At 35.7% G+C, this 16776-nt stretch overlaps 1 protein-coding gene across 1 annotated transcript; it reads left to right on the top strand.

Annotated features, from left to right (window-relative positions):
* Positions 1-8789: 8789 nt before the first annotated feature.
* Positions 8790-10057, top strand: LOC120165053 (secreted RxLR effector protein 161-like). The gene is made up of 2 exons (XM_039174642.1): positions 8790-8972; positions 9536-10057. Exons 1-2 carry the CDS (start codon positions 8790-8792, stop codon positions 10055-10057), a joined length of 705 nt encoding a protein of 234 aa, XP_039030573.1.
* The last annotated feature ends 6719 nt before the right edge of the window (positions 10058-16776 follow it).

The raw sequence follows: 16776 nt of genomic DNA, 5'->3' as shown, positions 1-16776 counted from the left end.
TCGCTTGAGATAGTTTCCCTCGAAACAGAAGATTTTATAAGAAACTAAACCTTCGGGAGTTTCTTGATTTGTAAGTCCTTCAGGCCATCCATAAGACCTTTGGGCAGGATGTTTTCAATTGAGTCTTTAGAAACTAAGCCTGATTTTCAGGAGTTTCTTGAGGATTATTTCCAAAGAGTTTTTCAAAAAAAGGAAGCTAAGCCTAATTTTTAGGGGTTCCTTGACAACTAAGAAACTAAGCTTGATTTTCAAGGGTTTCTTAATGATTAAGTCATTCGAGCCATCAGTAAGTCTTTCGAGCATGATACGTAAGTCATTCGAACCTTCTATAAGTCTTTCAGGCAAGATGATAAGTCCTTCGAGTCATCCATAAAACCTTTGGGCAAGGTGTTTTCAACATTTCCTTTTGCGCAAAGCATTACATTTCGAATCAAACGCCTCAGAATATTTCTAGTAGATGGATCATGAGATATTTTTCCTAAGAATAAATTTTGTCTCACTTGAGATTATTTTCTCTAAAAAACATGAATTTTGTCTCACTTGAGACAATTTTTACTCGAAACCAGTTTTGTCTCTCTTGAAACAGTTTCACTTAAAACAAATTTTGTCTTGCTTGAGACATTTTCTCTTGAAACACAAAATCTTTGAACCAGTTTCCCTTGAAATAAAATTTGTCTCCCTTGAGACAAATTCCCTTGAAACAAAGTTTTGTCTCCCTTGAGACAGTTTCCCTTGAAACATCAATCTTTGAATCTGTTTCCCTCGAAATAAGAAATTTTATCTCACTCAAGAGAGCTTCTCTTAAAACAATTTTCTTATTTATTTTCATCCAGATATTGAATATTTGACAGGAATTCCAAAGTTAGTAGAGGTTTCATTTCACAATTGAAGAAGAAGATTTCAGCAAAGAATCGATTCATGTCTTCATTTTTGAAAAACTGGATCTCAACAAGGATTCGAGAACCTTCAGGTCAATACCTTCGGGTACTTCAAATACAATTATTACTGACACATGATAATCTTTTGTAGGTTGGAAGATCTTCAAAGAGAATCGATCAACATATCCAGTTGAGAGTTCATAATGAGAAGAACTTATCCAACGAGGGAGAAGTTCATAATGAGAAGAACTTGTTCAACCTTGGATCAACATTTCCAGTGGAGAGTTCAAAATGAGAAGAACTCATCCAACGATGGAGAAAAAGTTCATAATGAGAAGAACTTGTTCAACCTTGGCTCGACATTTCCAGTGGAGAGTTCATAATGAGAAGAACTCATCCAACGAGGGAGAAGAAGTTCATAATGAGAAGAACTTGTTCAACCTTGGCTCAGCATTTCCAGTGGAGAGTTCATAATGAGAAGAACTCATCCAACGAGGGAGAAGAAGTTCATAATGAGAAGAGCTTGTTCAACCTTAGTTCATCATTTCCAGTGGAGAGTTCATAATGAGAAGAACTCATCCAACGAGAGAGAAGAAGTTTATAATGAGAAGAACTTGTTCAACCTTGGTTCATCATTTCCAGTGGAGAGTTCATAATGAGAATAATTCATCCAACGAGGGAGAAGAAGTTCATAATGAGAAAAACTTGTTCAACCTTGGCTCAACATTTCCAGTGGAGAGTTCATAATGAGGAGAACTCATTCGACGAGGGAGAAGAAGTTCATAATGAGAAGAACTTGTTCAACCTTGGTTCATCATTTCCAGTGGAGAGTTCATAATGAGAAGAACTCATCCAACGAGGGAGAAGAAGTTCATAATGAGAAGAAATTGTTCAACCTTAACTTGTTTCCATCGCATACGGAGTTGGAACATCACCAACATGTCGTTCGATTTCATCACAGAATAAGGTGGATCAAACATTGTCATCTCACATAAATCCATCGCACAAGATAGTGGATTGATATCCCCAGCGGAAAGTTCATAATGAGAAGAACTCGTCCAACGAGGGAGAAGAAGTTCATAATGAAAAGAACTTGTTCAACCTTGGTTCAAGATTTCCAGTGGAGAGTTCATAATGAGAAGAACTTGTTCAACATTGGATCAATATTTCCAGAAGAACTCGCAACTTGAAGAGAAGAAATTGAGTTAAAAATGGTGCTCTTTTATCTTTGTTTTATTCTCGTTTCACATCAATGAGAAAAGAGAGGCAGCTGTGAGCACCATACTTAATTAAAATGAGCACAAACCCATGCCCCATGTGAAGCACAAACCCCACCATTATCCCATGTGCTTGCACATCTTTTTTTCAAATCCCATACCCATACCTTCACCATTTCCAACCTTGTTGCTGCACACCAATGCACAACACCCAGTATCCCTATATCCCACGTGCAGCTCGGCTCCCCAGCAGCCCATGCCTTCATCAATTTTTATTTTTTTTGGTTGGTTGTAACTGGGTATTTAACCCAAACAAAGATAATGTAAACGGGATTCGAAAAAATCCCACCAAAAATACACTGTAAACTTTGTATTCAAGCAATAACAGACTTCAAAGGGTATCAATTACTTACTGTTTTTTATTTTATTTTTATTCTTATTCAAATTTTTTCCTCTGATCTATTCAATTCAAATCAAGTAGTTATTATATTTTCTTTTGGTTCGAATATAGAGCATATTACATACAATTTTTTTTATTGTGATAATTTTTTCTAAAAGCCCAAATCTAGCATTTCGAATATAACCTTTTTTTCTTTTTTTAGCATAATTTATATATTCGAAATAATAAATAACGAAAATAAGTACATAGAGAAGAGTCTAGTAGTGACCTGAAAAAAAGAGGGGTCTCGCCGGAGTGGGGGCATGCGAAAGGTCGAGCACCTGTTAGGTAGATCCAAGGTTATTTATGGGGTTTTTGGTGTAAGGTTCGGTTTAAGAGGATAGATTGGAGAGAGCTGAGCGTTTTGGGTTCAGTTTAAGGGCTCCAACCACCACGTGTGATGGCCGGAGCGGCAGCGGCGTTTGGTTCGACGAGCTTGTCGCTCGAGAGAAAGAGAGAGAGGTTGAGAGTGTTTTGATTTTTTTAGGGATTAGGGTTTAAAATGAAATAAAAAGAGGTTAAAGTGTGTTATATAGGGGTAATTAATGGGTTATCTCGCTTTTGGTCCCCTTAGTTCTTTCTGTGTTTTGCATTCCAGTCCCAAGGGAGGGATCATTTCTGTCATTTACCGTTTTTGTACATGTGTTATTACTTATTGGACTATTTGCTAATTAGGCCCCCTAAATTTAAGCACATTTTTACATAATAGTCACCAATTATTTTTTATTTGTTTCAATTTTGCCTTATTTGTTTTCTGTCATTTTATTTTGATCACCATTTTTATTATTTTGTTCATTTTAGTTTAGTTACTGTTTTATTTATTTATTGTAGTTTGGTTACCATTTCTTTTTATTTTATACGATTTGTGAATTGGGTTCTTGGTTTTGTATCATGTTAATTTAGTCATTTGCTGAATGTTTTTTTCTTTCGAGATTAACTACTAATATTTATGTTTTTTCCGTTTTAGTCTTATATCTATGGTTTTATTATGATTATGGTGCTTCTATTTTGTCATTTTCTTGTCTCATGTCATGATATTTGTTTATTAATGTTTATGATACTAAGATTACTATGCATTTATTTTTGTCACCATGTAATTAATAGTTTCATATGTATATTGTCTATTTGTACCATTAAAGTATGTTTTTATTTTTTAAAGATTTATTTTGCATGTATTATTATATATTATAATATTATATAAAAATTATTTTAACATTGAATTCTTAGGAAAATTATTATATTCCTTTTATTTCAGTTGGAAAGAGAAACATTTTTCCTAAAGTATTTTAGGGAGTATTTTCTCTTCAATTGGAAATATGAGAATATTTTCTATTTTTCCTTAGAATTTTTGTTCTATAAAATTGTATGGTTGAACTCGGAATAATAGAATCGTAATTTAAATATATATTCGAATTCTTAGATTTTTACTAATTAGAGACAATATATAATTGATAGGTATCAATTTTGGGCGTTGTGGGGTCCTTTCCCACATGTAATCGACCCCCGAACCCATTTTATTATAAAAAATGAATTTTTGTTACACGTAGATCGGTAAATCTTTTAAATGACGTTTTCCTAAAAACTCTTTTAAAAGAAAATTTTTAGATATTCGATTTACTTAATTCAAAAGGTCGAAGGTGACTCCAAAACATTCCAAAATCATTTTCAAAAAAATCCCCAAGTCGTACCAAATTTTTTCCTGCTCCAGGGCGGAAATCAGTTACGACAGTTAGTATGAGTATTCAAGCCCCAAATGAATCGCCTTATATGACTTTTAATGTCTGAACATATTTTCTTTGGAAGAGTCGTGACTTGCATGAAATAAACAGGAATAGTCGATAAGACAGACTTGGCGAGAGAGAGACGGCTCGCCATAGAAAGACTTTTGGCTGCCCAGCCTGTGAGTTTCCCTCGTATTTTATCAAGAACGAAGGCAAAGTCATTGGAGCTTGCCCGACCATTGAGGATAGGAACTCCCAGATATTTACCAAAAGTACCAACTTCTTGGACTCCCAAAGTGAAGCTAATAAGGCCTCGAGTAGTTATATCTGTGCCCGGGGAAAAGTAAAGCTGAGTTTTACGCTTGTTAACCCTGTTCCCCAAAAAAATATCCAAACTGGGTTAAGACCCTTTCTATGAGATTGGCATATTGTACGTCCGCTTTAGCATAAAACATAATATCTTCTGCAAAAAAAGAGGTGGGAGACTTGAGAGCTGTTTCGGGCAAGAGTGAATCTTTTCCAAATACCCAAATCGACACACTGGTGAATATTGTGTCCGAGGTGTTCCATGGCCAGAATGAAAATATATGGGGATAAGGGATCCCCTTGACAGATTCTTCTCCCAGGTTGAAAGATAAGAGACAGACTTCCGATCATTGAATTTGGAACGATGAAGTCGTGATACAATGCATGATTGTCCGGATAATGCTGGGAGGGAACTGAGCTTTAATTTGGAAGACTTGAATGAAATCCCAGCAGATTCTATCGAATGCCTTTTCAAGGTCCACTTTGATCACCATCCAGCCTTGCTTCCCTTTTAGACAACGCATGGAATGGAAGATTTCTTGGTTAATGATTATGTTATCAGTGATAGACTAGCCAGACACAAAGCTTGTTTGATTAGGTTGGATTAAAATAGGCATGATATTCTTCAAGCGACGGAAAATGATTTTGGTTATAGGTTTGTACAGAACAGTGCACAAATTTATAGGCCAGAATTCAGAGAAATTTGAGGGGACTTCAACCTTCGGTATAAGAACCAAAACCGTCCTATTGATATCTGGCTCAATGTCTCCTCCAGTGAAGACGTTCTGAATCATTCTGCAAATAGAATTACCCACAACATGTCACTGTTTTTGGAAAAATTCAGCATGCAGACCATCATGCCCCTAGGCTTTCAGCGGAGCCATGCTTAAGAGAGCCTCATGAATTTCAGAAGGCAAGAGGATTCTGGCAAGAGAATTAATGATATTGTCTTCCACCATAGGAAAATGGCCCGTTGAGGGGAATTTACCCTGAACAAAATCATCATTAGAATAAATAGAACGAAAGAAATTAACCGCATTGGTTTTAAGAATATCTTCATCAAAACACCAATCATCAAAATTCAGCTTAAGAGCACAGATCTTATTGAGTTGTTTTTTATAGATGGCTTTCCTGTGGAAGTACTTTGTGTTTTTGTCTCCTTGAGTAACCCAATCAAATCGGGATCTTTGTTTCCAGAGTTTTTCCTCAAGATCAAGAATATTCTTCAAATCCTCCAAAAGCTCAGCTTCAAGATCAATTAAGAAACGAGAGTGATTCCGATTTAAGCTCTTTTGAACCCCTCTGACTCCGGCCATAATAATATTGAGAATGCTCCAAAATCGTAGGAGATGAATATGTCAAATAGAAGATATGGAAATCCAGAAGAAGCCGACCACAACTCAACATTTTTGCACTTTGAATTCTTAATACCTATTTTTTTCTCTTTATTGTTAGTTATGTTGGGCCTTACTCCTAATATTTTTAGGAGGTTGTTTTTCTTTATTTTTTAGTTGTTTGAAGCCTATAAATAGGCTAGTTTAACTTGAATAAAATGTGGTAAATTATTCAGCTTCTTCAATTAACAGTGCCTATTTTTTATTTTCCTTTACATCTGCTTTTTTAAATTGACAGTTTGGCATAAGAGCCAGGTTGCTTCGATATCAACTGCGCGTGAAAGAGAGAAACACGAGATTGAGAGAGTATGGCAACAAACTCATCCTCATCATCGCAACTGCCAATTCCTGTTTTTAGCGGTAAAAAATACCAGTTTTGGAGTGTAAAGATGCAAACCTTATTCAAGTCTCAAGACTTGTGTGAATTAGTTGAAGAGGGCATTGGTGAAACAGATGATGCTGCTAAGATGAGGGAAAATAAGAAGAATGATGCAAATGCTCTTTAGCTACTACAACAAGCAGTCCATGATGATATTTTTCCAGCCATCTTAATGCTTCCAGAGAAACATGGTTAACACTACAACAAGAGTATCGAGGGGACAACACGATCATCAACGTTAGATGCAAACTCTTAGGCGAGAGTTTGAAACATCGATGATGATGAAGGATGAAACAATACAAGAGTTTCTCTTTAGAGTTAAGTCAATTGTGAGTCAAATGTGGAATTATGGAGAAAAATTCAGTGATCACATTATTGTCACCAAAGTTTTAAGAAGTTAACTTCCTGGTTTGATCATGTTATAACAGCTATAGAAGAATCAATGGATTTAACTCAGATGTCATTCGATGAATTAATGGGATCCTTGCAAGCACATGAAGCAAGGATCAATTGGCCTGAAGAAAAAGTAGAAGAGAAGGCATTTCATGTTAAGGGGGAGTATACTTCAGGAGAAGAAGACTCAAAGAGAGCAGACGAACAAGTGTATGACAGAGGTTGTAGAAGAAGAACTAGTCGAGGACGAGGAAGAACTCAAGGAGTTCAGTGCCACTATTGCAAACGATATGGGCATGTTCAAGCGGTTTGCAGGAGAAAACAGAATCAAGAAAATTATACCGAAGAAGCTGAATTTGATGGAGGAGAAGAAGAGGATTGCAGGGCGTTCATGGCATGGGTTGATCCAAAAGTAAATAACCAACAGGTCTGGTTCCTGGAAAAGGGATGCTCTCACCATATGGCAGGAAATAAAAGTCTACTTTCAGGTCTAGACGAAAGCTACAAGAACGGTCAGGCTTGGAGATGGTAAACAATTAAAAGTTGAAGGAAAAGGGATCGTGGCCATGCAAAATAATCATGGTAAAATCAACTACCTTTACAATGTTCTTTATGTGCCTAATTTGTCTTAAATTTTGCTGAGTGTGAGACCGTTGTTAAGTGGATTCATTGTTACCTTTGACAAATCTTCATGCCTGGTAGCAAGTAAAGCATTTGGAAAAGTTTTGGTGAAGGCAAGCATGACACAAAATAAATTATTTCCTGTGGATCTTACAAGGGTAGAGACATATGCATTGATAGCACAAAAAGAGGAAGTTATAGCTTTGTGGCATAAAAGATATGTTCATATCAACATCAATAACTTAAAGATGCTGCAACAAAAGGAGATGGTAAAAGGAATACCCATGCTTAGAACTTTAGATATTTGTGAAGCATGCGTTTATTGCAAACAATGTAAGAAGTCATTCCCCACAGAAAAGGCATGGATGGCAACAAAACTATGGAATTGGTTCATGGTGATTTGTGTGGACCAATGCAAACCAAAACTTTTGGTGGGAGTAAGTATTTTTTTTTACTATTCACTGATGACTTTAGTAGAATGAGTTGGGTATTCTTTTTACAGAAAAAAGATGAAGCATTGGATCATTTTAAAAAATTCAAAAACTTAGTTGAGAGGCAAAGTGGAGAACCGACCAAAGCTCTTAGAACTGATAGAGGAGGAGAATTTACCTCAAAAGATTTATGGATGTTTTGTGAAGAAAATGGTATTCACAGGGAGCTTACAACACCTTATACTCCCGAGAAAAATGGAGTGGCAGAATGCAAGATTCGACCATTAGTAGAATGGCAAGAAGCATGTTGCAAGAGAATGGGCTGCCAAATCATTTTTGGGAAAAAGCTACAGCAATAGCTGTGTATCTTCTGAATATCTCACCAACAAGAGTTGTCCCAAACAGAACTCCCTATGAAGTTTGGACAGGTAGAAGACCTAGGGTAAGCCACTTGAGGATTTTCGATTGTATTGCAAATACCTGATTAATTCTCTAGTTTGAAGCAAGCTATATAACAAAGCATTAAAGTGTGTTTTTGTTAGTTATTGTAACAACTCAAAAGCATACATATTATTTAATCATGTGAGTGGAAAGATTGTTATTAGAAAAAATGTGACATTTAATGAAGAAGGGAGGTGGAGGTGGAGATGGTGTGAAAACAATAAAGGAGCTGCTCAAATGGAAAAACTTATTGATGAAAATCAAGCTGAGGACGTGGAGCCCATTGTTGAAAGTGAATCAAGAAGTCCTAAAAATACCAGTAATAATTCCAACAGCTCTTCATCTGTTCAATTAGGTACAAATACTCCCTCAAGCTTGGAAACAATTTCTGAATCATCATGCATAAGTGAAGATACAAGACCACGTGGGTATAGATCTCTAAATGAAATATATGAAGCAACAAAAGCCTTATATGTGACATACCCAAATTTATTTGAAGAAGCTGTCAAGAAGGATGAATGTAAGCAAGCGATGGAGGAGGAACTTGCAACAATCAAGAAAAATAAAAAATGGGAGTTAGTGGACCTTCTGGAAATAAGGAAGCAATCGGAGTGAAAGGGGTGTTCCAGACAAAATTCAATGCAGACAGAAGTATTCAAAAGCACAAGGCACGATTGGTGGCTAAAGGCTATGCTAAAAAACACGGAATAGACTACGAAGAAACATTCTCACCTGTTGCAAGATTTGAAACTGTAAGAATTCTTCTATTTCTTGCTGCCCAATTGGGTTGGTATGTCTATCAATTTGATGTGAAATCAACATTTCTTAATGGATAGTTGGAGGAAAAAGTGTAACACAACCTGCGGGTTTCATAATTAAAGAAAATGAGGAAAAATTTTACAAGTTGAAGAAGGCGCTTTACGGTTTAAAGCAGACACCTCGAGTGTGGTACGGGAGAATTGATGCTTATTTTCTAAAGAATGAGTTTGAAAGAAGCAAAACTGAGCCTACACTCTACATAAAGAAAAGAGGTAAGGATGTGTTATTTGTGAGCGTGTACGTGGACGATATGATATGATATATATGAGTTCTTCTTTCTTGATGATGGATGTGTTTCGATTTAGCATGAAGAAAGAATTTGATATGACTGATTTGGGGTTGTTTCATTTTTTTTCTTGGAGTAGAAGTGAAACAGGCGGATAATGATATCTTTATTTCACACAAAAAATATACAACTGATTTGCTTAAACGTTTTCATATGTTTGGTTGCAAAGAAGCATGAACACCAATTAACATAAATGAGAAATTGCAACAGGAGGATGGGACAGAACAAGCTAATGGTCAGCTGTATAGAAGCTTAGTAGGAGGGGTAATTTATTTAACTCACACTAGGCCTGATATTTCTCACGATGTTGGTGTAAACTTCAGGTTTATGCACAATCCTTCAAGACATCATTTCAGAGCAGCAAAGAGGATTTTACGATATATAACAGGGACTCTTGATCTTGTCATTTGGTACGACCATGGGATAAGATATAAGCTGATTGGCTACACTGATAATGATTGGGCAGGATGTATAGAGGATCGAAAAAGCACCTCTGGTTATGTTTTTAGTATTGGTTCAGAAGTTGTTTCATGGAGTTCAAAGAAGCAAGCAACGGTTTTGTTATCTTCATATGAGTCCGAATATATAGCTGCTTCAGCAACAACATGTCAAGCAATTTGTTTAAGAAGATTACTTGGAGAGCTCTATCAACAGCAAAAGGAAGTAATAGAAGCACTTTGTAACAACAAGGCTGCAATTGCAATGTCCAAGAATCCTGTTCATCATGGATGAACAAAACATGTGGATATTAAAGCACGTTTTATTAGAGAGCTAGTGGCTGAAGGAGAAATTTCTATGCAATATTGTGAGTCAAAGCATCACCTTGCAGGAATATTCACGAAGCCTCTAGCAAAAGACAGGTTCATGCATCTGCTTGGACTACTTGGAATCTACGAATTTGGAACAAGGGGGAGTGTTGAGAATGCTCCAAAATCGTAGGAGCCGATATGGAAATCCAGAAGAAGATGGCCACAACTCCACGTTTCTGCACTTTGAATTCATAATGCCTATTTTTTCTCTCTTTATTGTTAGTTACTATGGGCCTTACTCCTAATATTTTTAGGAGGTTGCTTTTCTCTATATTTTTAATTGTTTGAAGCCTATAAATAAGCTAGTTTAACTTGAATAAGCTGTGACAAATTATTCAGTTTCTTCAATTAACAGTGTCCTTGTTTTTTATTTTCCTTTACATCTGTTTTTTTTAAACTGATAAATAATTCTTTTCCTTGTACCAATGTAACCAAAGACAGATTTTTCTAGATGGCAGCGACTTTAGTGAAGTTGAAAAAAGTCTCCGAAAGATGGTTAACATTCGAACCACCGATGGAGAGAAGGAGAGGGAGATGATCAGATCGCATGCGGTAAAGATGGCTGACAACACATTCTGAGAATGATTATCCCACAGACTATTACACAAAGCTTAATCCAAGCGACCATAGGACATGCCACGGTTCCATGTAAATTTGGGACCTTGATATCCCATATCCCTGAGCCCATGATCGTAGATAAAATTAATAAAGTCTCTGCTAGGTCTCGTAGAAACAACACAGTTACGTCTGTAAGAACTAGCCAAGGTAGCGTTCAAATCCCCCATGATAATCCAAGGAGAATTAATGCTAGTGGCTATGGAGTGAAGATGCTGCCAAATCCTTTTTTTTCGTTTAGTAGAGTTAGGGCTCGCATAAACAAAAGTGGCCAAGGTAGACAAACCCGAATGGCCATGAGTAATCTTGCAGTGAACAAATTGGAAGTGGTTCAATAAGACCTCCACTTTAATAGAGTTGTACCAACAAAGCCATATCCCGCCGGAATATCCAGCCGCTTCAATTCGATGAGAGTGCGAGAATCCGAGAGAAGCAATGAAAAAGTCTGCTCAAGAACCACTAATCCGAGTTCCACGAAGACAACCAAGTTCGGAGTGACATCATGCATATATTGGCGAACCGCGGTTTCAAAACGAGGGTGACCGCATCGCTGTGTATTCCAACAAAAGATTTTTAAATCCATAAAAAAACAGATTAGAAGAAGAGCACCTGGTTAGACCTCCAATGGTGCAGCAGAAACATCCGAGGATTCCAACTGCCGAGGTTCCACTCGATTATCAAAATTCACCATTTGCTTGGGGCATGCAGGCGTGCCACTCCCACTACCATCTTGAGCACAGCCAGATTGGTGATCGGGGGGGGTGGGGTGGACAAACTGTGCAGTAATATCTGGTGGGACGTTATCAGCACTTTCATGGTCAGCTTTGATAGGTGGTGGTTGAGGAACAGGGGCATTGGTAAAGTTCGGGTCATGGTTTTCCGAGAGCACTAGGGCCACGTGCTTTGATCGGTCAAGAAAAGTCACCTGGGATGGCATAGATACATGATGAGCAGCGGTATTTAGGTGATCATTGGTGGTTCTCGAGGTTTTCATCATCACAGTGGAGACAATTAACGGTTTTCGAAGTGAAATCGGCTCCTTACCTTTGCTGGTTCTAGACGATGGCATAGTTTTGTCATTTTGGTTGGAGGCTCGATTTTTCGATGGGGCTTCAATGGTGATACTTTGGTTGGCAGGAGTAACATTGGATGATCGTTCAGTATGATCAGCATCAGGCAAGCTTGCAATGGGATTAAATCTGGAGCCAGAAGCTTCTTGGTGTGAGTCTTTAGCTGTGTGGGTTTTCCTGCCATTCTCCCGTTGCTTTCGTTCCACAACCATCCACGGGCCATAAGGCTCGAGATTAGATGAATTAGGAGTCTTCTACGTTAATGGCGTGTTTGCCGATTTGGCAGTGGGGATTGCCGGTTGCTGCTCATTACGTTTTCCCCGGCAGAGATCCTGACATGCTCGTATTTTCCACATGAAAAACATTCGATGGGAGCGATTTGTACTCAACAATCTGAACTCGACCAATGATGAGTAACTCGGACACAAGAGGCTTCTTCAGATCTATACTTGTCGCCATTCTAGCAAAACGACCTCGTCTCCCATATTCCGTTTGATAGTAGATTTTGATAACTGATCCAATGCTCCCGCCAATTTTGGTTATGAGGCTGCGTTTATAGAATATCACCGGTAACCCTGGAAGCCGAATCCACACAACGATACGTTTTGGGAATGCTTGAGCAGTAGAGAATTCCGGAGTCCAAGGTTCAACAACAGTGAGATAGTGTCCGAAGAGGGTCCAAGGGCCATCGGAGAGTGCTGTAAAGTATTCATCACGGGAGATGTAACCCCTAAATCAAACCTAAAATAAATTAGGTCGAATCTAGAGAGTGATGAAGAAACTTGTCTTTTACGAAAACCATACTTAATTTTAAACTTAAAAATTAACACCATTGTTACCTAAATATTCCCCAAATTCAAACTTCAAAATTTTATTAAAACAAATGTACGTGAAAATTTTGATAGAAATAATAAGCATTTAGAAACATGCATAAACAGTTCCAAAATTAATTATAATGTCCGAGTCCAACTACAAATAATAAAAATAATTATGAAATAAATTAATATTTGATAAACGAAAAGTAGAATAAAAATCATACTGAAATAATAATTTTTCTAAAAATAAATGTGATTCTCCAAATACCGAATCTCCTAAGTCCGAGTATCTGAAATAGAGAAACTAAGGGGATGCAATCTATTAAGCTTATTGTGTTTCTATAGTGCAATTAAACACAGGTCAAAAAACAGTCTGAAACAAAAAATAATAATCATATTTTGAATCAATTAACAGTCACAAATAATACATCTCAAAACATCATACAATCCGATCTAACAAAATATTCATAGTCCAATTAACTATGCAATGAATGTGCACCAAAACACCTTACACCATCCGAATAGTAGGTTTCCCAGAACCACTCTAACTACTAACATCATCCGAAGTGAGGTTCGCTGCAAAGGCATATGCCACTAAATTCGAAGTGAAATTCACTTCGTCGGGTGAAAACACTAAACTTCCCCTGTCAATCCAAACCCGGTATGACATGCAAATGGCACACATATCCGACATCCGATCCGATTTGAATAATACATATCCAAATAACAAATATCCAAATAACACATACTCAAAATATTATATATATCTGAATTTTGATCTGATCTGGATGTAAAAATTACATATACAAATAATATGAGTTTGATAAATAACACATATCACATAGAATATCTTTATGAATTTCAATTGATACATCAATTTCACATAATCATCATACTCGAAATCATCTTTCAATCAACATGCTATTTGAAATATAATTAATTCAACATTACAACAAAATAATCATGCTTCTACTCAAATTCAGACAATCAAACAATTGTCCATCGATTCTGTCGTGGATTCATTCATAAGAGTATCATGGTAGGAATAGATCTTTGGAGCATGGTTAGAAGGCATAGGGTTTTGCACATCCGTGGCAGGGGGTGAGGCTGTCAGACCATCGCCGTTCGGTGGTTCATTGCCAAACCGTCGCCGTCTGGTGGTTCATCGCCAAACCGTCTAGGTTTCTTGGGGATACGAATGTCATTGGGCGCCAGCGGAGAACTCGGTAGGGTTTCCATAGGCAAACATGGTTATTTGCTAAGCTTTTTCCTTGATTCACCATTATAACCAATATTAAAAATCAATTCAAAATTTTAATTTTTTAAATTTGTTATTTTCTTATTATATATTTTTATATTTCTTATTTTTTTAAACAACAAAATCTCATTAAAAACAAATAAAAAATAATGAATAAGATGGCGATCCAGACCCATCAAGCAAAAATCTCACATATGGTTATATATTTTAGACTTAAACCTTGCAAATGTTGGCAAACCAAATGGTTATATCAAGAAAAGGATGGGGTAAAGAAAAATATGAGGTAATTTTTAATTTAGATTATAATGGTGAATTAAAAAAAAGAATAAAGTAAAATATAAAGATTTGATGTTTTGAGATTGGGGAAGGAGAGGATGAAATAAAGAAGAAGAAGATAATTTGAAAATTTTAATTGATAAGAAAATATGATAATGGAAAATAAAAGTGATATGTACTCATTTAATTGGTTAGAGACTATATTTGAAGTGGTGAAAAGTGTTCATGAAATAATTTCTCTTGAAGTAGAGTATATAAATGTCCAATAATTATGAAATAATATTTGGGTAAAGTACACTTTTAGTACCTAAACCATCACTTTTGTTTTGTTTTAGTAACTAAAATTTCAATTTTTTTCAAAACAATATCTAGCGTTTACTTTTTGTTTATTTTAGTACCCCACCATTAAAAATTGAAATACTAAAATGAAACAAAAAGTTAACAGTTGGGTACTAAATTGAAACAAAAAGTTAACGACATGTATTAAAATAAAACAAAAAGTAAACGTTATGCATGATTTTGAAAAAAAAATAAATGTTTAAGTACTAAAACGGAACAAAAGTGATAGCTTAGGTACTAAACATGTAGTTTACCCTGTAATATTTTTAGCCAATGACTTTCTAAAATTATAAAATTATTATTATATTATTAGCAACCGTATACTGGTATTAAAATAATAAAAGGTCATATTAAATTAGTAAATAATATATTTTAATCTATCAAATCTAACTTATATTTATACTAATGTTTTTTAATATTTTCAAATAATAACTTTCAAGAATATATAGTAATTTATAATATATTTTTGAATTTTTTAAAATATTTTTAAAATTTATATTTTATTTTTAATTAATCTAGGGTGAATATATATATTATCTATTCAAAAACTCTCCACAATTGACACTAAATACCTATTGCAATTAATAAATAATAAAAAATATTAGAAACTAAATTAACTATAACACATTGGAAACAAAAACGGAGTTACACACACAGTGGTTAGGAAGGATTGTCGCTCTTCCGTCTCAAATTAGAAAAAACTTGCCACGATTCAGCGTCCAGAACTAAATATATAGTTGCCTTACAGTAGTTTACTTAAAAATTTTAAATTAATATGTTTTTTTTATTTTTCAATTGATAATATATTTTTATCTCTAAACTTTTACGAGTTTATCTCTCCTAAAATTTAGAACTTCATCCCTAACATAAGATCCTACGTCGTCTCTCTCAACAAGTAAAATATCACCGGTCCAATAATCATTCTCATCTCATAACACAACAGCATCTGATACGAGAATATACGACTAAAATCATTATGAACATGAAATTGAAGTTGTTTTTGAAAGTTGATACATTCACTTACTTGTCATAAACTTTTAGACGAGATCTAAACATTTCTAGGTTCAGATCATTCTTATGTATTAAGGTCTATTAGTTATCTTTTTAATGCAAAATCAAAACATTATAAACAAAAGATGTCCACATTTTAACAAGAATCTAGTTACATAATGTAAAACTTTTTAGTTTTACACATATTTAAGACAGTTGGATGAGAGAAATCAAATACTGAAATTAACTCCTTATTTTTTTTCCAAGGGATACTCTTCACATTTCTTATTTTTAATCTCAACCATCTATTTTCACTCATCCAACAATCCTAAATCTGTGTAAAACTAATAGAGTTTTACATTGTGTAATTAGATCCTTCCCCTTTTAATAAAGACAATACAAACAAAATAAATACATATCCGATATAGAATTTTAAATTCTAACGAAGTTGTAATTAGGTATTGATTATTTATTTCGTTTTCCTTTTCCACCAGTAACAGGACGAAGAGAACAGACTGTTACTTTTCTGAATCAGTTGTCCCTCCATTTGTTTAACTTTTCGTTCTATTTCCCCTTCTGGAAGTGCATATATCGATAAGGTCTCACGTTCACTGGTGTTTTTCCAGGTTCCAGGTGTATGGCGTGGTCTATTTTCCTTGCTAGAGGCAGTGTTTGGTTACTCAAACACTGTTTGAACTCCCCAAGCAATTGGAGGACTTCCTCTCATTTTTATTCTATCGAAAATTCATGCTCCAGAGCACCTGCAGTTGGTAGAAACCAGCCACATCATCGGTATTCCACATTTGTCGCAAAGTTAGCAATTGCACGGGTTACGTACTAGTTTCTTCCTGTATCGTATCTTTCTTTTCCCCCGTTGAAACTCGAATGTAAGCTTGGAAAAGTCCATTGTAATCGAACCGATGGTCGGCATCAAAGCTGCTTCTAATACCAACTCTGATCATTCCAAATGCATCACATATAAATCTGTCTCCACCTAGAATTCTTGTATGATAAATTGAAGTCCCCATTCTCAACATTGCCCACTAATACCTTGAAATTAGGTGTAGCAGCAACATGTAATCCTAAGTATTTGGCAACCCGACACTAGACGAAATTATTGGTACTACCCCATCAATAAGAATTTGCACCTCTCGTCCATACACTATTCCTCTACTCACCGTTTTTTTTTGCTTCACCAATTTTCGCTTCATGAAAAAACATAGGTGAAAACATCTTTAATGGTCGTGGACCTTTGAGCCAACACATCATTCTTTATATC

This window comes from Hibiscus syriacus, unplaced genomic scaffold (genome assembly GCF_006381635.1).
Source record: "Hibiscus syriacus cultivar Baekdansim isolate YM2019G1 unplaced genomic scaffold, ASM638163v2 tig00111566_pilon, whole genome shotgun sequence".
Lineage (NCBI taxonomy): Eukaryota > Viridiplantae > Streptophyta > Magnoliopsida > Malvales > Malvaceae > Hibiscus > Hibiscus syriacus.
Note: the sequence above shows the minus strand (reverse complement) of the source record. Positions and strands in the feature narration are given on the sequence as shown.

Excerpts from the sequence above, each read along its gene's own strand:
- LOC120165053 (XM_039174642.1), top strand. The coding sequence starts at position 8,790 with ATGGGAGTTAGTGGACCTTCTGGAAATAAGGAAGCAATCGGAGTGAAA. Across the intron at positions 8,973-9,535 it reads CTGTTGCAAGATTTGAAACT|GAGGATGGGACAGAACAAGC; the intron begins GTAAGAATTCTT and ends AAATTGCAACAG.